The 23,975-nt window shown below is 43.1% G+C and overlaps 1 protein-coding gene across 1 annotated transcript in view; it reads left to right on the top strand.

The window, feature by feature from the left end:
* Positions 1–23,975, top strand: part of Sidt1 (SID1 transmembrane family member 1) — a 91,248-nt gene that overhangs the window by 18,306 nt on the left and 48,967 nt on the right. Inside the window, exons 2-4 of the mRNA XM_021184482.3 lie at positions 12,694–12,815; positions 13,788–13,958; positions 22,975–23,020. Coding sequence (XP_021040141.1) covers positions 12,694–12,815; positions 13,788–13,958; positions 22,975–23,020 — 339 coding nt within the window. The remainder of the gene's footprint in view (positions 1–12,693; positions 12,816–13,787; positions 13,959–22,974; positions 23,021–23,975) is intronic.

Raw genomic sequence — 23,975 nt, 5'->3', positions numbered from 1 at the left:
GAAATGTAAATAAGGAAAAAAAAACCTAATTAAAAAAAAAAAAAAACAGAAAGGCCACATTGGAGAGCATAAACCATTTCTAACTTTGCAGTAACATCGGGGCAGAAGTGACATATCATCCCTTGGTGTCTTCTCTGGCTATCAGATGAGAGTCACATCTTTAGTTGGACACAAGTAGAAGGCTGTGGCACCTCATCTTCCTTCATTGCCATCTTGATCTGTCTGTGTCTGGGTCCATACAGTCCAACAAATGTTCTAGCCTCAGCATGACCCCTGAGGACTTGTAGTAGGGCTAGTTTCAGGCAAATAGGGCATCCCAAACCACTAATGTCGATGGCACAGTGCTTCATGGATTTTTATGGGACATTAGGTTACCTAGGATGTCAAAGAGACAGACGCATGGCCCATGCTCAGTATCCAGATGCATCTACTCACTACTTTCAACGCTGAGCAAGTGATACAAAGATGGGAAGAGATTTGTAATGTGCTGGTGATGGTGACAACATAAAACGTACTCGGTAGGGACAATATCCGATAACCGTTAGGTGTTGCCAAGTTGAGCCTCCCCCTTAAACCATTCCTCTTCTTCATGATGGTTGCCACAGTATCTTGCTGCTTAGTCAGCTTGGTCTCCAAATGTTGTCGAGGCTTGATAACTCAGGTTCATGACCTATTCAATATCCTGGGTATATGTGCATGTACACACACACACACACACACACACACACACACACACGTATGTAATGCATGTGGGCTCATGGGTGTGGAAGCCAAAGGTCAACACTGAATGTCTTCCTTTATCACTCTCCACCTTATCTTTTGAGACAGTTTCTACTGAACCTGGCTCATTCATCAGCTGGCTAGGCTGGCTGACCAGTGAGCCCAAGATCCGCTTGCCTGCACCCTCCTAACACTGTGGTTTCAGATGCATGCTGTCATCCCTAGCTTTTACCTAGTTGCTGGGTATCTGAACTCAGGTCCTTATGTTTGCATGGCGGCCAATTTACAGACTGAGCCATTGCCCTAGTCCAGCCCTACTAATAAGCTCTCAACTGTGTCAGTTGCTTCTCTTATTTGTAGCTAAGAATTGTGCTTGATCCCGTGTCACCTCTCCTCCCACCGCCATTTTCATTACACCTCGAAGCTACTCTGGAACTCTTCTGTCTATAAATCTCTCCAAAGTTCTGTAAATCTGGATATCCCCACTGCTTGACTCTCCTTATTCCTCAAGTGCTTCGCTCCCCAAGTAAACCTATGCTTTCTCCTTGAAGCCCGTAATTCTTCCTCTTCGGTAAAGGTGCAGTGGAAAGAGAGGAAAGACAAATGTGGCTTCTTTTAACCAGTGGTGGACAAGAATAAAATAAAATTGTGACATTCTCATAAAGTGTTCCCAGCCAGGAAGTAATCAAAATAGCCTTGAGTTAACACCGTCCACACAATACGGCAGTTCATCTCGAAGGACAGTAACAATAGGCTAGCCCTGTTTGTCATAGCTTATCTTCCTAGCTGCTCAGTGGGGATCTGGAAATACTAGTTCTTAGGGATAATGCTTACGCTGAAATAACAGGCTGGGTGCTCAGCACTATGATTGGCCTCATGCTTTCAGGACAGGAAACCCTGAAGGGGTGGTGACAAGCCTTCTACACTCTATTGGAGGCTGGCTGGCCATGGGCCTATGAAATACTGAAGAAAACCTGCCATTTTCACAGTGTGACTTCCCACAGGCCCTGCTCATAGAGATAGATACACAAACAATGGATGGCCAAACGATCCATATAAGAAAACAGTAACCATAAACCTCTTGTTTCATGTTCCAGTGAATGTAAGGAAGCCAGACACAAGGTTTTTAAATTGCATAATGAAGAGATGTGTCTGAAAGTCTGATCGTGGTATTTTGAACTTATTTTTGTTGTTAATGAAAAGTATAGCAGGTGGGCTCTTACAGGACGTAGAAAGGTTCTGTGGAAAGATGCTGAAGAAATGTTCTTAAAAACTTAAGTTACACTCTTTGATTTCAAACTAGTCACGTTGTTTTGGTTTGTTTGTTTATTCGCTTGCTTTGTTTGTTGTTTGTTTTTGAAATAGGGTATCTATATGAAGCCCAGAATGGTCTCAGCCACTAGGCCTTTTTACCTTGGCTTTCTGAGTGCTGGGATTGCAGACACAAGCCTGAATAGCTGGCACACAATTTTGGATAAGAAATCATTAATATTTACCTTGCTTTGGTCTTCTTCCATGTCAAATGGGAAGAGTTTGGATGACTTAAAAGGCCCTTGGAGCCCTTAGGTTCAAGCTCCTTTCTTTCGTAAGTCTCTTTTAGTAATGGAAAAAGAAGAGAGAAAAACCCCAACTGCAAGCCCATTTACATTTCCAAAGGCAAGCAGACCTAACTGACAACCAAGCTGAAGAAAGGAAATAACAGTCATGAAATCAATACAGTCACTTACTGACTGTAAACAAGAAAGGAGGAGGAGAAGGAGGAAGAGGAGGAGGAAGAAAAGGAAAAGGAGGGGGAGGAAGAGGAGGATAAGGAGGAGGAGGAGAAAGAGGAGGAAGAGGAGGAGGAGAAAGAGGAGGAAGAGGAGGAGGAGGAGGAGGAGGGAGAAGAGGAGGAGGAGGAAGCCACTTCCCTCCTTCATCACTGGTATTATTGAAACTCTATAGCAAAATCTTGCCAATTGAGAGTTCAGCTCTGTAGTGATGGAGATCATTCACCAAGGCTATCTATAAGTCAAGAAGGAACAGTGCATGTCTCCCGGGATGAGTGAGACAGAAAATCTTTCTGTTTTGTTTTGTTTGTTTGTTTGTTGGGTTTTGTTTTTTGTTACAGTGAGTGGTCCTCAAGCTTCCTGATGCTGTGACCCTTTACTACACCGCCTCACAGCGTGGTGACCCCCCACACCATAACATTAATTTTATTGCTACTTCATAACTGTAACTTTGCTACTGTAATAGCAAATATCTGATATGTGACCCCTGTGAAAGGGTAGTTCAACCTCCCAAAGGGTTGTGACCCACAGGCTGAGAACTGTTCATCTAGACAGAGCTCTTAATATATCTTTCATAAAAATTAAGTTACCTGGGTCATATATTTAAATGTAAAATGCAAAATTATAAAACTAGAGATAACAGAGGAGAACGTCTACATGACATTTGCTTTGGTGACGACTTTTTAGATGTGACAACAAAGTATTACCCTCAGCAAAGAGGTTGATAAAGGACATGCCATTAAAAATTTAAAATGTGTGCCCTGTGTATGACGATGTTGAGGACATAAAATGGGAAATCACAAGAAGGGAGGATATATTACAAAACACATATTTACCAAAGGATTGGTATCTAACATGTACAAAATCAAGTAAACAAATAAAACCCTCAAAGCTTAACAACAATGAATTGAAATTTTCAATTTAAGGATAATCAAAAGGTCTAAGCATCACCTCATCAAAGAAGATAACTAGATAGACACGCTTATGAAACAATGTTCAACAGCACATATTCTTTAAAAACTACTAATGAAAATAAGGTTAGTACTGTGTATCTGGGACATTCTGGAATTCAAAACACTGTCAGTATGTGTCCTGAAAGAGTGGTACATCCTGGGCTCTTGTTTATCACTGGTGAGAGCACAAAATGATCACTTTGGAAGATGATGTTGACAGACCTTACGAAGTTAAATATAGTCTGTCTAATCCAGCCTCACAGTCCAAACATTTAACAAAACAAGCTAGCCGGTCGTGGTGGCACACGCCTTTAATCCCAGCACTTGGGAGGCAGAGGCAGGCAGATTTTTGAGTTCGAGGCCAACCTGGTCTACAAAGTGAGTTCCAGGACAGCCAGAGCTATACAGAGAAACCCTGTCTTGAAAACCATTAAAGAAAAAACAAAAACAAAAAACAAGCTGATCATTTACATCCACACAAATATTTACAACAACATTACTCACATTTGGCCCACATCGAGAGCAACCAAATATGCTCTTCAAGGAGACCACAGAGAAGTGGACTGTGGTTTGTCTAGACAACAGAGTATTGGTTAGCTCTAGAAAGCCAAGAAGGATGCAGGAATCTTTAGCAATGCATATTGCTCATCTGAAAGCCTATATGTTGTATGGTTGACACTGTAGATGCCAAAGTATACCTTTGACATTCTACTGGCCTAGCTCAAGAATTAAATTGACACGATATGGATTAGGAAACCACACAGAGTTAATCACATGTTGCATTATGTGGAATACCTCATGAGTACATGAAGATCTAAAGATACTTACAGCTGAGCGATTATATCTCTTTTCTTCCTTTAAACCCCTGGAATACTGCCTTCTTTTTCCCTAAATATCTCTAAAGTTTGGCCACCCCAGGACATCATTTTTAGAGAAGGTGCAAACACATCACCTCCAAATATGCTTATTCACCATGCTGCCCCTTTGCATTTAGAGCCCCCTGACAAGCCCCATTCTAATTCTTAAAAACAGGAAATGAAATTCCATGGGCAATGTACCCTCCTTATATTAAAAGAATAGTGACTTTATCACCACGGGTGACAAGGTGAGGCGGAATGAATTGTGTACAAACATTCTCAGACCCTTACCTTCCTGTCCACCACTCTGTTGGAGCAAGTACCCAAACCCAAGTCGTTATGTCATCACAATTTCATCACAATTTCACACTTACCCTCATTCACCTGGTTTGATATATAATCACACAAATCAGATATGAGTAAATAGTGATCCTAGAACTCTAACCCAACCATGCAGAATCTAGCCCAGTCAGTTACTGCTCCATCCACACCTCGCTTCATCTGAGGCTCCTGGACACTCTTCTTTACTCTCTGCTCAGCCAGAAGCAAACCCAAAAAGGCCAGAATGTTAGGCTTGTTTTTTGCTACTACAAAGCATCACAGATTTTTTAAAATGGAGAAAACAATGTGAGAAACATTTGTGCAGCGACTCAGTGTGAGACATAAAGAGGTTTCATTTATCGTCACCTGTGTCCTCTTAGGTCACCCCTCAAGCCCACCATGTGGAAGACAGTCTTTCACAGGTCTCTTACAGGAAAGGGTTGGTTGAAATGTTTTTCTATTTTTGTTATTTTAAGGATATTTGCTTTGCAAACAGCATTATAAAGTTCACAATGCCTCCTTCTAGAGCTAAAGGCAAGCAGGTTTCTTGCCTGTCCTAAAATAGGTACTCAATTTAGGTCCTCTAATCTCAGGGCTCCTCTCCTGTAGAGTAACTTACTGCATGGACATAGGCATCTTTCTGGACCTACTCGAGTCATGTTCAGGCTTCTCGGCAAGGGACAGTGACGCTGACCCTGTGTGCTGTGACAAGCTATTCATCTCCAACTGGGACATTTTATCTTTTCCCCAGTATTGTTGGACATGGCAACTGGGTTAAAATCTCAGATCCTTTCAAGTTTCTAGACTCTAGCATTTCACATTTGATCTATATTCTTTCTGTGTAGCTATATTTTATTAAATGTGCATATATAGACCCATGGCATTGCTTTCCTTCCTCTCAAAGTTTACCTAAAAGGGACTGTAGAGTGTGGATTCCTGGCCATCCTGTTCTCTCTCAGTTTTTCTTTGTGAGCTTTGTCTACACTAATCCATATTCCTGGCATTCGCTTCTAACCAGGGCCTCCCGTTGCGGTTGTATTTTTGGTTGTTCTGCCGTATGCTTGTATTTTTTGGTTCTTCTGTGGTGTGGCTTCTTTTGTTTGTTTCATTTGCTTTCAGTGAACTTTCTTATTCAAGGTTTCAAGCGTGGAAGTTCTTGTCTATAAACTTAGGAGTGAAAAGAGAATTCATCTCCAACTTTGATTTTCTACTTGGTTCCTGAAGCGGCTGCATGAAATAACACTTTTATTAGCAGCAATCAAGAGATCCTGTCTTACTCCATAGCCTTGCAAGCATGGTGAGATTGTACATTTGAGACTTCATCTTTATGACAAGTCTAAAGTGCTGAGTATGTTTTCACTCTTTAGATGCTGTGGGGGTGGAGGAGGGAAGGAGAAGGGAGGGAGAGAGAGATAGAGGGAGAAAGGAGAGGAAGAGGGGGGGAGGAGGGACGGGGAGGGAGAAGGAGAGAGAGAGAGCCTGGCTTGAGCATTTGAAACCCCAAAGCCCACCCCCAGTGACACACTTTCTCCAACAAGACCAAACCTACTCCAACAAGACCACACCCACTTCAACAAGACCACACCCACTCCAACAAGACCACACCTACTCCAACAAGGCCACACCCACTCCAACAAAGCCACACCTTCTAATTCCCATCGATTAACATCACTCCCTAATAGCCAAGCATTCAAATATATAAAGCTTATGAGGCCATTTCTACTCAAAGAACCACACATCCTTAATCCAATTTTCTATTGGTTGGGATTTTTGTTCGTTTTTTGTTTATTATGAGTTCTTTATCTGTTTAAAATAGCAGTCTGTTACAAATATACACATACGTCCTAGCATGTAGCTTGTCTTGTATGGTACTATTCTTGTCATGTGTGGTGCTTCTATAGCATCTTGGTTTCCTGGTGGGATAATACAAGATTCATAGTGGCTTTTGTTGGAGTCAACGAGTCAAAACAGTGATGCCGTTATCCTCTGGCCAAGCATTTGTGGCAGCTGCATCATGGGAAGCTTGCTTTCTTCCATGCTTCTTGAACACCTGAGTATCTGTGGCCAAGCCCTACCTACCACCTCTACGTCTCAGGCTCCTCATCGGAAAGTGGAAGAGTTGGATAGATGATCTCCCTCTCATCTGCCCAGGAAGAATGCTTTCTAACACTGTAAGCCACAGTTATATGTCCCAGTCAGGCAATAGCAGAGCTTTGTGTGGAAGAGCCAACTTCATTCATTCAAAAGTGACCAGGCAGCTCCATGCAACTTACTTGACTTATCCATAGGGTAGGCATTGTGTGAGCTCACAGCGCCCGCTCATAACATTACCACACTCTGACTAGCTAGCATTTTTCATTATTAATTTATTTATTCACTTTACATTCCAATTGCAGATTCCCTCCCTCCTCTCCTCCCAACCCTACCCTCACACCCCCTATCCCATTACTCCCTTCCCTTCTTCTCAAAGAAGGGAAAGCCCCCCACCATGGGTACCAACACCCCTGACACATCAAGTCATCAAGGTGCAACAAGACTAAGCTCATCCTCTCCCTCTGTGACCAGATAAGGCAGCCCAGCTAGGGGAAGGGGATCCGAAGGGAGACATCAGAGTCAGAGATGCCCCACTCCTATTGTTTGGGGACCCACATTAAGGCCAAACTGCAAATCTGCTACAAATGTGTAGGGGGCTGAGGTCCAGCCTCTGCATGCTCTTCAGTTGGTGGTTCAGTCTCTGTGAGCCCGAATGAACTCAGGTTAGTTGACTCTGTAGATCTTCTTGTGATGTCCTTGACTCCTCTGGCTCCCTCAATTCCACCCCCAACTCTTCCACAAGATTCCCTGATCTCATCCTAATGTTTGTCTATGGGTCTCCGAATCTGTTTCCATCAATTGTTAGATGAAGCCTCTCAGGAGACAGTTTTGCTAGGTTCCTGTCTGCAAGCATAGCAGAGTAAGTATCATTGTGTCAGGAGTGGGCTCTCTCCCATGAGATGAGCCTCGTGTTGGGCCAGTCATCTCTGCTTCATCTTTATCCCTATTGCATCTTGTCACTCATCCAAAGAATGGATAAAAAAAAAATGTGATACATTAACACAGTAACTGTTCAGGTATTAAAAACAAAGACCTTATAACATTTTCAGGCAAATGAATGGAACTAGAAAATATCCTGAATGAGGTAACCCAGACACAGAAAGACATGCATGGTATGTACTCACTTATAAGTGCACATTAGCCATAAAGTACAGGATACCCATGCTACAATCCGAGCTAAGTAACAAGGAAGGCCCGAGGGAGGTTGCTTGAATTTCACTGAGAAGGGGAAATAAAATAGACATTGGAAGTGGAGGGAGGGAGGGAACTGGGTGTCAGCACGGAAATAGGGATGAGGATCGGGTGTGGGAAGGAGGTTGAGAAACCTGGGACAAGATAGGAGAGACTCCTGGGGGTCTTTGGGAGTTACCCTAGCTGAGACTCCTGGCAGCTGGGGCTATGAAGACTGAAGTTGCCACCTTCTGCAGCCAGGCAGGACTTCCAGTGGAGGGAGGGGGACACAAATCTACCCACAAAACCTTCAGCCCAAAACCTGTCCTTCCTATGAGATAACATGCCTTCTTTGTGGGAAGGTTCCTTTTGGTGTATCTCCAGCTCCTCCCAGAGCTCCTGAGTCAAGTATACTGACTTTTGGGAGCACTAGAAGAAAGGGAGAAAGATGGATGGGAGGATCTGAAAGCCAACAGATAAACATCTAGTAACCACAACAGGGTTAGCTAAGTAGTTACACATTAGCAAAGGGACTATCCACAAACACTTTGTAACTATGTTACTAGTAGAGTCTGTTTTTCAAGATCAGAGGGCACTCAGTGCAGTGTTTCATAATGGAAGCCAACAGCCTCTGACTGTTTCAACCAGCAGAAGCTGCAGTCTTTAGCAAAAACAGAGTCAACTTAGAATTAAACTCGTTTTTCATTCTTAATTTGCAAGAACAATGTATCACTTCCGATTTTGAGTGTGTCCCTGATGACATAAAAGATTAAAAAGAGGGTCTCAAAGCTCTCAAAGCTTTCAAAACATAATCTGTATACTACCAGAAACTGAAATACTTGCATAATCCTCTCTTGCCTATAATGTGATTCCCTGCTTGTAGTAAATACAGGAAGAAACACTACCTGTGATTTGGGGTTTTTGTTTGTTTTGTTTTGCCATGTCAATGAATAAAAGCAACAGGAGGACAACGTGGGCCTTGAGAATGGTGAACTACAAGGTGGCAGAGGCCATTCAGCGTGGGCAGTGTCTGCCCTTCATTAAGCTTTGTCTTCACACAGCCTGCTTCACTGTGGTAGGCATAATCCATTTTTCTCAGCTGCTCGTTAGCTTCTGGGAAGGCAAAGCAGGGTTTGAGCAGGCCCCTCATCCTCTCCTCTGCCTAATGGCTGATCTGTTCAATTTGCAAAACTGCTCAGTGACAAACAACGCATACTCTAGAATCTTTTGTGCAATTTATTGTGTCAGTATCTCCGAGTTTGTTTTCATTTGGCTGGTAAGATCATTATTAAGTAATAAAAAAAATGTAATTGGATTATGATAACCCAACCAGGAAGATCAAGATGTGGAGATGGATGGGCAGTGAATGGGCTTAATACGGCCATGTGTAGCTTTTATGCTCCCACATCAGTCCCAACAAAACAGCTCCCAGGCTGCTGAAACAGTGCTGAGCTCATGGTTGGGCATCTCACAATGGCACGTAGGATAAGCCAGTAGATCGGGAGATGGCTTTAGAATAGTGCTTCCAAAGTGTAGGTCCCAAATTAGGTACACCTACTGCCCACCAGTGTGTCTTAGAAATGAATAGTTTCAACCCTATAGGGGGAACAACAATATGAACTAACCAGTACCCCGGAGCTCTTGTCTCTAGCTGCATATGTATCAAAAGATGGCCTAGTCGGCCATCACTGGAAAGAGAGGCCCATTGGACTTGCAAACTTTATATGCCCCAATACAGGGGAATGCCAGGGCCAAAAGAATGGGAATGGGTGGGTAGGGAAGTGGGGGGGGGGGTATGGGGGACTTTTGGGATAGCATTGGAAATGTAATTGAGGAAAATACGTAATAAAAAAATATTAAAAATTAAAAAAAAAAGAAATGAATACTTTGAGGTTCGTTCTTCATCAGCTGAATTCACACACACACACACACCCTAATTGGGGAGGTGGGAATTTGCTAATGTTCAAGAATTTCTGCCATATAATGAAGTGTGGGGGAAAAAATGTGAGCAACCCCCTTCTGGTACCAGGTCCCTAAGAAGGAGGTGGCATCTTGGTGAATGAAAGAAAGAGGAATCCTTCTGTTTGCCTGGGTTTTGACTGCTCTAAGTTCATTTAGAGTAGGTTAAACCTCACTTTAAACACATATGCTGTCTAGTACTAGAATGTTTGCACTACAATTTAAAAAGTCAACCTGCTTCTAAGGTAATTTATTCTGCTAGGCTCTGGGGATTCTGAAAACAATACTGGCAGCTTCCTAGAAGAGCCCGGCAGTGAAACTAACAGCTAAAATACCGGTTAGGCATAAGGGCACGCACCTGCAATCCCAGTACTTGGGAAACAGAGGACGGGAGATCATGAGCTCAAGGCCACCTCAAGCTACTCGAGAAGTCCCATCTAAAAATCAAAACAGAAACAAAGAAATAAAAATAAAATACTGTGCAGTCTACAATAGCATATAGCTTTTTACCCACTAGGAGGGCTGGGATAAAGATAGCAGCAAGTGTTGGCAAAGAAGTAATGAAACAAGGAAGATTGCTGGATATGTAAATTACTGGAGTGTTAAATGATAAAACTCTGAAAAACATTTTGGCAGCTCCTCAAAAAGTTGAATACAGAGGTACTGCTTTCCAGAAATCTAATCATAGTCTATAGCAAAAAGAAGTGGAAATATGTATTCACACAAGGTTGGTACACGAATATAACAGTATTGTTTGTAAACACTCAAAGTGTGTAACATAAATGTTCATCAGCTGAAGATTAGATAAATAAAATATACATATATTTGTGCAATGGAATATTAGTCAACAATTAAGAAGAATGAAGTATTGGTATCAGACAAGATGAAACAGGTGCAGTGTGTGAATCAAATTAATTTGTACCCCCCCCCTTTGTTTTGGTTTTTGAGACAGGGTTTCTCTGTGTAGCCCTGGCTGTCCTGGAACTCACTCTGTAGACCAGGCTGGCCTCGAACTCAGAAATCCACTTGTCTCTGCCTCCCAAGTGCTGGGATTAAAGGCATGCGCCACCACGCCCGGTTATAGCTTTCTTCTTACTTTGGTATAAGACTGAATATTTTTCTGAACCATTTTAGGTGTCTTAAACAGGGAGTGACAGATGAGATTGACATCTTAATAGATGCAGCCCTGAGGGAAGAGACCAAGAAGAGCACTGAGGGACTCAAATCAGTAGAGAAAAGAGGCCATCAAAGAGGGCATTGAGGGTGGAGCTTAGCATTGACAAGAAGGGAGGGAGGAATAGATGAGAACAGTGTGAAATGGCAGAAGAAAGGACCAGGCAGGACCCTCAGGTTTCAGGCTTAGATGAACAGCTGTGATGAAGCTGTTCATCACAGAAAGGAAAGTCAGAAGTGAAGGAAACGTGAGACTCCATGTAGCCACATTAAGTTTGAGAGGCAGAGCCGGCAGAAATCCCGGTTTAGCAAAGATGTCTGCACTACAGATGTAGTTTGAGCAATTATCAGCTGGAACACAATTTCCATGGAGACACACTGTAGGCACAGGAAATGCTCCCTCGGGAGCATGCATTTCTTATCAAATTAATAAGTGACTCTTTGGCTGTGCTAACACTGAAAACGTGAAGCAGTGACTTGGTCAGGGAGAACGGAGAGAACTAAGTGCTAGGGTGAACACTCTGGCTGGTCTGTTTCCTCTCAGCCTGCATGTGTGGTAGATCTTTCTTTCCAGAGAGAGAGAGAGAGAGAGAGAGAGAGAGAGAGAGAGCACACTTGCCCCACCTCCCACCCCCATGCCTGTGTACATGCATGTTTGCATGTGTAGGTGCAGGTGTACACGTGTGTATCTGGAGGTAATGGATGAGAGGTGTCTTCACTAACTTGCCAAGCTTACTCACTGAGACAGAGACAAAGACAAAGCAGATATAGTTAATCCCTCTTGCCAGTTTGCTCCAGAGGTCTCCTGTCTCCGTATCCCAAGGCAGAAAGACAACCTGGCCCACTCAGAATTTTACTTGGGTTCTGGAGATCTGAATTCTGATTTAGCCACTGAGCTGGCTGCTGAGCCATTTTACCAGCCCCCTAATGAAGAAACTTTGAAGAGAGAGTAAAGGCAATAGACCCATAAATTAAAATGTCATGTGCAAGATCAAGTTTTAGTTTCTCTTCTACTCTTCTTTATTTTCTATATTTCATATGGTACTGTACATTTTTTTAAGGAAAATACCAAAACCCTGTAGCTCCATTAGCAGCCTCAGCTTCATCCACAATCACGTTGTGTGTTCTCTGAGCTCCTGGTGAGGACAGTTATGTTAGAGACCTGTTTACTCCTGAGCAGGAAGGACTCAGCCTCCATGGGATGCTCTGCAGGATGGAGAGGGAGCAACAGACCATCTCATGGGTTGTTAAAAAAAAAAAAAAAGAATGGAAACAATGATTTACCATACCCGAAGTGTGTCAGCAGCTGGGGGGTCTTGTAGACTATGAAGCGTGTTGGGGATTGTGATTTTGATATTATTTATATTCAAATAAGAAAAAAATACATCCATCTTTCTTTTTCTCTTATTCTTGAAGCCTTATGTCAGTCGGCTGCTCAGCTCCAACTCCTAAGCTTGCTGTGAGAAGGCTCCGTAATTTGGCCTCATCACAGAATAATTGAATCAGAATTTTAAAGCAGATTATACCCAATGCATCCATTATTTCCTGGGGCAACTTCAACACGTGGTCAAGGTTGAGACCCACTCCGGATAATAAAAGACAACTTGGGGTGTTTGGGGTGCCTGTCATGAGAAGGAATGTCAGGAGTCAGTGAGTTCGCTCTCGTCTGCCTCACAGGTGACAGCCGTGCGGGTGCATGTCAACAGTTCCTCTGACAACCTGGACTACCCAGTCCTAGTTGTGGTTCGCCAGCAGAAAGAAGTATTGTCCTGGCAGGTCCCTCTGCTCTTCCAAGGACTGTAAGTATTCTCCGCCCAGGCAACTTCACTACATTTGAGGCTCTTCAATGTCCTTAGACTTAGCCAGGTTTTTTTGTTTTGTTTTGTTCTGTTTTGTTTTGTCTGGTGTTTCCCTCTTAGCCAGAAGAGAACTCAGGCATGCAAATGCCAGGGTAGTGCATTGCAAGTGCAAACAGTGGATGCCCCAAGGCTGGTCAGTGGCACACATTTCTATTCTCTCTGAATTTCAGATGAGCATTCTGTTGAGATCTTCAGCGACTAGGCCATTTGAACAATGGCCTATCCTAATATTCTATTCCCTCTTTTGAAAATGGATCATCCCATACCAGTCGATGTACAAGCAGCACCAACCCCATTCTTCAAAAGCCTCTTCTGTGTGCACTCTTCGCTCAGTGGTATTTACAAAGCAGAGCCAAGAGGGAGGTTCAGGAAGACACTGTGAAAAAACAACAGAACTCTCTGCCCTGGCAGAGTACCTGTTGTGCCATGGAGAGTTCATTAAAGCACTGTGGTGTCCATACAAAGCCCAGAAGGTGTAGAGAAATAGGCAGCTGAAGTGTGATTGCATGGTTTTTAAAGCTGCTGGAATTTGAGTGTTAAATACGGAAGTTTGATTGTTTTCACTTACAATCAATGAAACTGAAAAAAAGAAAAGACTCCGTTGGCTGCTTAATTAGAACAGTTCCTTCCTCAGATTTTAGTGGTTTTCCTTGAATGACTTGTGAGTCTGACTTAATGGAATATAGACACTGCTAAGTATACTGGTCTGGACATAATAGTCTCTATGTCCCTGTCATACGATGGATGTCAACGATAGGAGTTCCAGGATTGCTATCAATGGGCCCAGCCTGAAATTGAAAGCATAGGACTTAAAGCCAGATTAGAGGGGAGTAGCGTGAGATAGCATTCTCCCTGGCTGTGTTCACTGTGTTTCCTTCTCCTTGCTGATGTTGTCTATACCCGTGGCTACAGATACCAAAGGAGCTACAACTACCAGGAAGTCAGCCGCACTCTATGTCCTTCAAAAGCAACCAATGAGACGGGCCCTTTGGAGCAGCTGATCTTTGTAGATGTAGCATCCATGGCGCCCCATGGTGCCCACTACAAGTTGCTGGTCACCAAAATCAAGCACTTCCAGCTCCGGTAAGTAGGTGACCATGACTCTCGGTTTTCGGCTCTGTTTTGCCTGTGGATACCCACTCAGCGCATCGGCTATCATTACAATAAGCCAATCATTCTTCGAACCTGAGCTCAACTTGAATCTTCAGGGAGGCCCTGCCTTTGTCAGTTGTACCTTTGAGCTCTTACTGTCACCTAGCGGTAGCCAGTAAGAATTGCAGGGTTGATTTTTCAGTGAAGTCGTTCGAGACCTCGGAAAGGAAGCTATGAAACTGCAGCCATTCGGTCAAGTTAACGAATGACATGCAAATCTATTCTGCCACACTGTTGTCTGTTTTCACTTCGTGTAATATGGCTTTGTGGCCTCAAACAGACCTTGCAAGCATTATGAAACACAAAAGCCTGAGGAGAGGATGGTGGTCATGGAGTCCAGATGAGGGCTGTGGTAAGAACCAGATCCAAGTATTGAGAATGAGCCCTGACATGGCAGTTTCTGCCATCCAGTTCAGAATGACAGACTAGAATGCATAGAGAACGCATTTCGCTGATGCTCAGAGATTTTTGTTGTTCTTATTTGAGACGGGAATCTACCTATACTGCCAGTCTAGCCTCGGACTTTTAGGCTCAAGCCATCCATCCTCAAACCTCTACCTCCTAAGAAGCCATGACAAGAGGGACGCATCACCGCACCCAGCTCTGAGGTCCAGAGCGATGCTAGGATCATGTCCAAACTCACAGAGACAAAAAAGGTCAAGATCAAAGCTCAACTCTGTTTCTGGCTTCCTGTCCTAAGACTCTCTCTCCTCTTTCCATTTAAATCACATCGTCCTGCCGGGTAGTGGTGGCGCACGCCTTTAATCCCAGCACTTGGGAGGCAGAGACAGGTGGATTTCTTGAGTTTGAGGCCATCCTGGTCTACAGAGTGAGTTCCAGGACAGCCAGGGCTACACAGAGAAACCCTGTCTCGAAAAACCAAATAATAATTAATAATAATAATAATAATAATTATTATTATTATTATTATTTAAAATTTTTTAAAAATCACATCGTCCCAAATTTACTCCTTCCTAAATATGCTTCTCAATTGCACAAAGCATTTGTTTACTCTAACTCAGACTTCAAAGTGAGGCAGTTGTGCCTTTAAACTCTTTTCACACACATGTACATCATTTTCCCAACAACTCCCAATGACAATGGGTGATTCTGTGTCATTAGGGTTGGTAGTTGTAGGCAGGGGATGGTAGGAGGGGGCATTGTAGGAACAGGCAGCCGCTACGTGGGAGGAGGGACATAGAATGGGGTAGTGGGAACATAGGAAGGCATTGAGAATGCAGTTGTCTTTTTTTTGTTTTGTTTGTCTTTTTTGTTTTGTTTTTCGAGTCAGGGTTTCTCTGTATAGCCCTGGCTGTCCTGGAACTCACTTTGTAGTTCTATGTTGCACGATTAGTAGTGTGAGGGATGGGTTGAAGGAGATGGTATTGGATGCAGAGAGATTAGAAGGTTAATACAATGAATGGTCAAGGTAGAAAGTGAGGAAGTGTCTTGAAAAATGTAGGAGGTGAAATTCACAAAACTTGAATGAATATGAAGGAAAGGGGAATTGGGTGGGGGCAGAGAATGGCATCACATTTGGTTAGAGGAAATGAAGGTTGAAGAGTGTGACTGACTGTATGACCGGTCTCAAGCAGGAGCAACTTCATGTAGAACCTGGTCAAGGAGATTCACAGTTAACCTCTTCCTCTTCTCTTCTTGGCTTAGAAGGCACTTGAAATGTAGAAATTACCAGAACTTTGCTTCGATGAAATACTTTCTGATCTTCAGCTAAACTTTTTGCTTTATGGGGAATGTCAGACTTACAGCATTACCAACAAGCTGTATCCACACATTGTAAACCTCCATGTATTCATTCACTGGATTCTCAACACTGTGGCCCAACCGTCCAGGGTGGAGGCAGTCTCGCTGACTGCAAAGCTGTGGGTTGATCTGTTCCTAAGGGCTTTGCCTGGGTTTAGTATATGAAGGGGAAGAGACTCCATCCCAGCTGGAGCAGAAGACTGGCTGGCTGGTTTTTAGGCATTACCAGTGATTGCAGTCTGGGCTAGGTGCTTCCAGGTTTTGGGCTCTTATTCAAGTTCTTGAAATAAAGGCACACAGACTTCAGATTAGTGTGGAGAGCCGTGCCGCGAGTAATCGCCATTATAAGATGGCGCTGGCCTCCGCTGTGCCTAACTAGTAAACAAGCCTTGTACACCTGCGAGAGTGAACTCACGCCTAGTCACTGCCCATCTCGGGGCGTAGTAATGAGGTGATGGGTGAGCAATGAATCAGGAGCTGACACGCCACATCAGGTGCTGAAACGCCATGGCTGAGGGCTATATAAGCAACGCCATTTTCCAGGGTCTGGGTCTTCCCTCCTGAAGAAGCAATAAAGCTTTTGCTGCAGAAGATTCCGGTTGTCCGAGTATGTTCTCGCCGGCGAGAACGGTAGCTCGGGACAGATTAGAACAAAAAACTATTCAAAAGAAAATCAATAGTACAGATCAGAAATTAGTAGTCAAGCATCCAGACCATGCACATATACTCAAAGGTCTTGGTTATTATTTGAGGATCCCTTTTATGGGGTTCAAGAACAGGAGGAGTATGGTTGATAAGGGCATATCCCAGATGGTTCTATTTTGTTTGGCAGGCATAGATTATGTAAACCTTTGGTCATTGTGCATTTCCTTTCTCATGATGCATCAGATCTTAATCATACGATGCTCAACTCTGCATAGACCCGAGATAGTAAACAGGCAATTTTCCCTAAATCTTCACTCAGAAGACAGTTTGCCTTACTGTGTATGAATCCAAAAGTAGTTCAGACCTGACTTGACACCCTTGTCATGCTCAGAGATATCTAGGGTAAGATTAAATAGAAACTGCCCATTCTTGGTGATCATTGAGGGGAGGGGAAAGTTATTCTTTTGTTTGGAGGACAGTGTGCATGCAGCTCAATGCGGGAAGGAGATTTGAATCTTAACAGGCTGCTGGGTGCATTATTAGGAGAAAGGTGAGAATAAACCCCAATCCAAGTGGAGTCTCAGGATGATGATCTATTCCTTACGGCAAGAAAGTCTCAAGATAGCCAGTGGAAAACAAATGGGAAGCAGTCTTCAGCAGAGATGTGTGATTTGGTACTGGTACACACTTCTCTGTTACCTCTCTCCAGCTTATCCAGCATACGGCTATGGCTTTCAGTTGGATTATAAATGGAGGTACAGTTATCCAGCCTGCATCCCTCCTCCTCCTCCTATTGCTTGGGGTGTGGTGTTCTCTAAACCCCAGGGTGTGTTGACAAACTCCTCTTGAAGGGCCAAAGTCAAGAGTGGACAGCGGGGATCTTTTCCTATGACTAGAAAGCTGGAAGACGACCTGCTGGTCATTAACAAACTGACCCAAATAAAACAAAAGAGAAATTCCCTACTGGAATTCTAGAGAGCACTGAAAGGGAACAGAGAAAACTAGCAGAGATGGAGAGTCATGGGTAAGAGGAGGAACAAAGTAACAGCCCCCTGAAGAGCGTGGGGACTGGGCGGGGCTGGGCAGCGCTCTGCACATGGCTCCTCTAAGGACTGGGACCTGCTGCAATGAAGATGAGGGGTAGCCAGCTGGAATTAAGGTCTATGAAAGAGTCTGAGTAGGAAAGAATGACACCCAGTGCCAATGATGAGTCTTAGGGTTTCACTGTTATAAAGAGACACCATGACCAAGGCAACTCTTATAAAGGACAACATTTAATTGGGGTTCATTATAATCATGGAGGGAAGCATGGCATCACGCAGGCAGAATTGGTGCTGGAGGAGCCAAGAGTTCTACATCTTGATCCATAGGTAGCCAAAAAGAGACTGTCTTCTGCAGGCAGCCAGGAGGGGACCTCTTCCACACTGGGTGGAGCTTGAGCATGAGAAAACCCCAAAGCTCATTTACATATTGAAGCCCTTCCTCCCACAAGGCCACACCTCCTAATAGTGCCGATTCCTATGGGCCAAGAGTATTCACATCACCATAGTGAGAATGACCTTATAGGATTTAGTGAACTTATCTAGTAGTAGTAGTAGTAGTAGTAGTAGCAGCAGCAGCAGCAGCAGTAACCTAGATGCTTGTATATGATCAAATTTTTCTTTTATATAGTAATACATACCTGTAGCCCTAGCATTTTGAAGATACAGGCAGGAGGATCAGAAGCTCAGGGTCATCCTCAGCTATGCAGCAAGTTTGAGACCAGCCTGGACTACATGAGACCCTGTGTCAAAAAAATGCACCAGACCCTGTACCCCAGAATTTCAGTGCATGCTCCCTCTTCTCCCTATCCTGTCTGCCCCATGGTCATTAATTCATATTGCCTTGTCTCAATCCTATTTTTGCTACCTTTATGTTTCTAGTAGGTGGGTTTTTTTTGTTTGTTTGTTTTGTTTTAGGTCTTAACCTGCAGTGTTTGTTTGTAATTTCAGGGCCTCATAGGGTTGTAATGGGGTGCTTGCCTAGCATGCATGAAGCCATGAGTTAGCCACCCAGCACTGCTCAAACTGTGTGGAATTCCATGCCTAGAATCACACCACTTAAAGCAGAGGCAGGAAGATTAGGAGTTCAAGGTTATGCTCAGCTACAAAGCAAGTTTGAGGCCAGTCTGGAATACACCAAATCCTGTTTCAAAACCATGCACATGCAAAAGAAATTTGGATATTTCTTTATAATAAGAGTAACAAGTTTTACCAGCCATCTCTGAGATGATCTCCTATTGCATCGGGAGCAGGGATCTCTCCATGTCAGCATGGCAAGGCTGGAGAGATAGCTCAGCAGTAAGAATACTCACTGCTCTTCCAGAGGGTCAGAGTTTGGTTCCCAGCCCTAACATGGTGGCTTACAACCACCTCTAACTCAGTTCAGAGATTCTGACACCTTCTTCTGGCCTCTGCAGGCACCCATAGACACATACTTACATACATACATACATACATACATACATACATACATACATACACACATACACATATTTACATTAAAATAAATCTTTTTTAAAAATTCCAACATGGAGCCAGGAGGGGCGTCTGAGGTTCCACCTCCTGCTGTGGCCCTATTGACAGTTGATGGCTGCTACAGTAGGGAAAGTCACTTTTCTTCAAGGGGTGACCACCAGCAGGTTGGCCATGCCCTAGTGGAAGAGGAGGAGGAGGAAGAGGAGGAGGAGAAGACTTAAAACCAGAAGTGAAATATACTGGGGATAAGCAGGGGGAATTGAGTCAGGGGCAGAAATGTTTAACATATGTTGTAGACTTCTACAATATTTTCAAAGGATAAAAGATTAAACTAAGAAAAATAATGTGGATAGCGATAGAGAATCACACTCAACATTGACTGACTTCTGGCCTCCCCTCCCACATGTGTGGGTACCCATGAACATGGGTATACACACACAAACACACACACGCATACGCACACGCGCGCGCACACACACACAAGGGGAAGAGTAAAGGAAAAACTTAGTTGGATTAGTCTGTTACTTATTTTGAAATGATAGAGACAAATGAAGGAGTGGAAAAGGCAAAGATGATAAATAAGGGAGTTGATATTTGAAGATGCTGGGTCCCAGAGACAGGAAGAAATGTGGGATCCAGATGCATGAGGGCAGATCCCCACCCCAGAAGGATGAACCCAGGAGAGCAAGAGGTATCAGGAGGGCTGGCTGGAAGGGCAGGGGCTGGAAGGGAGCTCACAACAAATGGCGATCAGCAGATAACAGGGAATGACAGTGTGAAGTCCATGGTGCAGAGTAATAAATAGTACATCATTTCCTCAGCAAACAAAGTGGGATTTGGAACGCCCTCTGCGCCCTGCCAGGAGCTCACTGAAATGAGACTTAAGGTCCTGTGAGTCTTACCGTCCCTCACTCAAAATTACTGACAGTTTGTCCCTAGCTCTCCAGGAACTCACCTTTTCTTCTGTCTTCTATTTTATTACTCTTCTATAAATCTTTCTTCTTACTCCATCCCTCTGTGTGTCCTTCTGCCTACACTTTTCCCCATCTTCCTTCCATGCATTTCCTCTCCTGACTCAGAAGTCTTTCCTTTCCCTTCTTCCCTTACTTTAATAACCAAAGCAGCTTGTGTAAGCATTTGTTTCCTGTGTTTCATTTTGAAACAAATGAATGGAAACTTTGATGCCTCTTGCTTTGACACTGAATTGCCAGTGAGTTTCCTTAGCTTTGTGCTGTTAACTAATAGGAGCCTATGATAAGATACACCTTGCTCACCTCAGTCAGGGCCACTCTAGCAAATATTGTTTCATCTCTATGGACATACTGTTGCTTTTGTAGCTACTGTTAGCTCTGCAAAAAAACCAGAAGGCTTAAATGTTTCTGTTTTAAAGGCAATAAAACCCAAGGAATCAAAACAAACAAACAAAAACAAAACAAGAAAATAGAAAGTCTATGTTGTTCCAGTATTACAATTGTCACTCAAATCATGAGGGACATTTATAAAAATTAAATTCCTGGTCAAAGTACACAGATTACTTCAGGAAAGCTCATGCTTTCTGTTGCTAACCTAGAAAGTCAGTGTTGACGTTGTCATTCCTCTGATCTGGCAATGAGAGCATCAAAGGTCCCATGTAGCCCTGCTAACAGCAGATGACACTTCCCAGATTTGAAAGGGCTTGTCCCAGACCACACACAGCACAGCACTCTGGTCTTTACTCTGGCTATGGACTCTAAAGTGGACACACCACGTCATCTGATATTGATGCTAGCATCTTTAGATGACTCGAGGTCAGAAGTTTACTACAGTGCTACTGTAGAACCAGTCACCTATGGGGGTAGCAATTTATGCCAAGAGTTAATATATAAAATTTTCATCTGCCACAGGACCAGCACCAGTCGGCCTCTCTCAGTCCATGGGGAATCAAGGTTCCAGACAGGTGGGCATGGAGTTGGCCAGAAATGACAAACAATTACAAACACAAGGGAGTGCTGTATCTGGATGTAATTTGTCAAATTGAGCACCAGTCTTATATTACAGACAAAAAACAAGAAGGCTAGGCAAATACATTTGCCAAGGTACACTTGTTCTTACACAAAACAAAGAAAATGCATACATAAAAAGATTACAGGAGCCAGGCAGTGTTTACAACTGAGAATAGGAACAACCCTTAATTAAGATCAGCTAAACACAGGAGCCAGGTGAATGCTCTGATGCAATGCTAGTCTACTGTTAAACCCACCACTGGGTCCTTTAGTAAATACCTGATTATGCTATTCCTCTGGGCCTAGTGAAAAACCTGTACCAGGGGAATTCCGTTCTACTAACCCTTTCATGAATAATACTACAACCCACCTATTTCCTAGGCCATTGTGTATTCCTGTGTTTGGGTGTGACTCGGCCATTTTCCTAAGTAATTACTATGTATACTAGCCCTGAGCTTTTCTAGCTCTATTCAAGTAGATTGTAATGCCTAATTAGTTTCACTGTCTCTACTGGAAGTGAATTTGAATGTTACTGAATAGGTAACATTCTTACTGAATTCCAAGCTCAGGGTCAATTTCAAGGATTGCCTAGGACATTGGAACACTGTCAAAGGCTTAGCTATATGTTAAAATCAATCCTTAAAGGCACTTATAATAAAACAATACTGAAAGAGAGCACATGGATCTATACACCAGACTAACGTGGGGATAGGTTTTGCATGTACCTGCTATGGGAATGCCAAGGTTCCAGGAGGCTAAGTTTTCGTGAAACTCTTTGCCTTGGGACTGCTTCCAGGTTACTACACCTGTCAAGCAGACTTCATTGGAGTGGGTATAGCATTCATCCATTTCTATGAGCTCACTTCTGAGACCAGACCAATGACAGCCCAAGCAACAGCCATTACTTTTATAAATGGTGCTCAAACTTTATGACTTTATATACTCTTATTAGATGCATCTTGCCTAAATGTCTGGACATGCCATTTCTAAAGAAATTGTTAATTTTTAAATAATTTCATTTTAATAAGAGGAATATTGGCAGTGGGAAAAAGTCTTCAGAGAATCCTAGGGAATGAGGATGGTAAAGAGCCCAGAAGTTCAGGTTCAGACTCTAAATGCAAGGAGGTAGACACATTGGGAGAGTGGCCCAAGTGAGTCTTGGGAACTCAGGTGTGGTGGACTCCAGAGTGATCTACAGTGCTAAGATGAGGCCAGGGTCACAAATAGCATGTGCAAAAGGGCAGCCCTTGTGGACAACAAATTTGTCTTTGTATTTCCCATCCTCTTGAAATATTTCACAGATGTTCATACCAGAGAGTGCTAGATGCTACAAAACTTCATGCCTCTTACAAAATTCTAGCCCTCTCCCTCTCTCTGTGCCTGGATCCTTGCTGTCTTAGTATTTGATAAAACTATTCACAGTAAATTCCATTTAGAGAGCAAGTAACTTCATTGTGTTCTTTGGGTGGTACTTTTATTTGATAGATGGGCTTTAGAAGACAAACCTAAAGTCAAAGAGGATGAAATTTTGGAAAATTCAGCAGGTGTTGCAGGAGACCGGGGAGAAGTTTGGGGCAAGAAGAGCCCAGTGCTACTCCTGACGATTGTCCCACAGTGGCCATCTGGTCACCCTGTTTTTAAAGCTCTGCTCTTTTGCTGTGGATCCATTAAAGTTAATGTGAAGTGTCGCCTACATTACTCAAAAGGACTCACACCTGCATTTCCTCTTTTGCTACCCACTTCTCACAATCAAGCTTGATTGATTGTATTACTCAATTGGAATATCTTAAAAGAGTCCAAAGGCAAAAGCAACCATAATGACCTAATGGATATTTAAAGATGTAAAAAACAACCTTCCTCCCCAATTTTATCATTCTTTATTGCTGAAACCATAAAGTCTTCCTAGAGTTTATCAGATAGTAGAACAAAGTCTTTTTCAAAAGGGTAAGGTACCGGGCACCTAGGCTAAGGAGGCTCTCCTTTAGGTATCTCATTCTTGTTGACAACTCATCTTTCCTCTCACTTTCCCCCCATATTACTCAGGACGAATGTTGCCTTCTACTTCACTGCCAGCCCCTCTCAACCTCAGGTAAGTAAAGGGTTCCCATAGTTACCAAGAGCCCACCTGCTGATGCTGCATGCAGAAACCATGGGACAGGGAGAGTGACCTCAGCATGAGTTATTATCCTGGATCTTGCATTATGTCCTCTTGGTTGTTACTCAGATCTTGAACACAGCATTTAATCTTACCACCTTTATTGGGATAAAATAGGAAGCATGCTCGTGTTCCTAGATGCCTACGTCACTGAGTGAAATCATGTGTCTGATATGTCTCAAGGGATGTTGGATGGTCCATACTAAGTGCTGTGGGAAGGATGAGCAGAGAAGCACAAACTCGGGGATTATAGACCTGGTGATTGAGGTGGGGTGGTGAGACAGAACATGGAAGGACAGCAAGCATATGCAACGGCTGTTCTGAAAATATAAAAATAAGACAGAGTCCCATTCCTGCCGAAATATTGGCAGATTGGATTTGTGTGCCCTGTCAGTAAAAATAATTAGCTATTTTTATGTGTTCCTCAATTAAAAAAAAAAATAACCCCAAGCAGAAAAGATACATGAAACTTTTTTTGAGGTTGTTTTTCTGATGACATTTCTAACTACCTTTTGTGTGTGTGTGTGTGGTTTCTGAAAGAATCTATGCTGTAACAAGTTCAAAATCGGTTCTTGACCCCATATAGTGGTTCACACCATCATCCTAGCACTTTAAACATCAACATCAAGGCGAGAGAAATGTGAATTAGAGACCAGACTGAGCTACATAGCAAGTTCCAAGCTTGCGTAGGCTGCACACTAAGGCACCATCTCGAAACAGAAAGAAAAGACTGGTCTCCAGCCACAGCACTTAACCTATGTCTTTGAAGGCTTTAGGATGAATTTGCTCATAAAGGGTTACTTATCTTTTGTTTAGGATACAGTAAAACTGGGGATTAAATAGTATAGACTTTTGTAAGTCTAATATAATCATTGATATGTTTGTAACA

Source organism: Mus caroli, unplaced genomic scaffold (assembly GCF_978045245.1).
Source record: "Mus caroli unplaced genomic scaffold, Mus_caroli_1 scaffold_17, whole genome shotgun sequence".
NCBI lineage: Eukaryota > Metazoa > Chordata > Mammalia > Rodentia > Muridae > Mus > Mus caroli.
The sequence above is the reverse complement of the archived record's forward strand: the minus strand, read 5'-3'. Positions and strand labels throughout refer to the sequence as shown.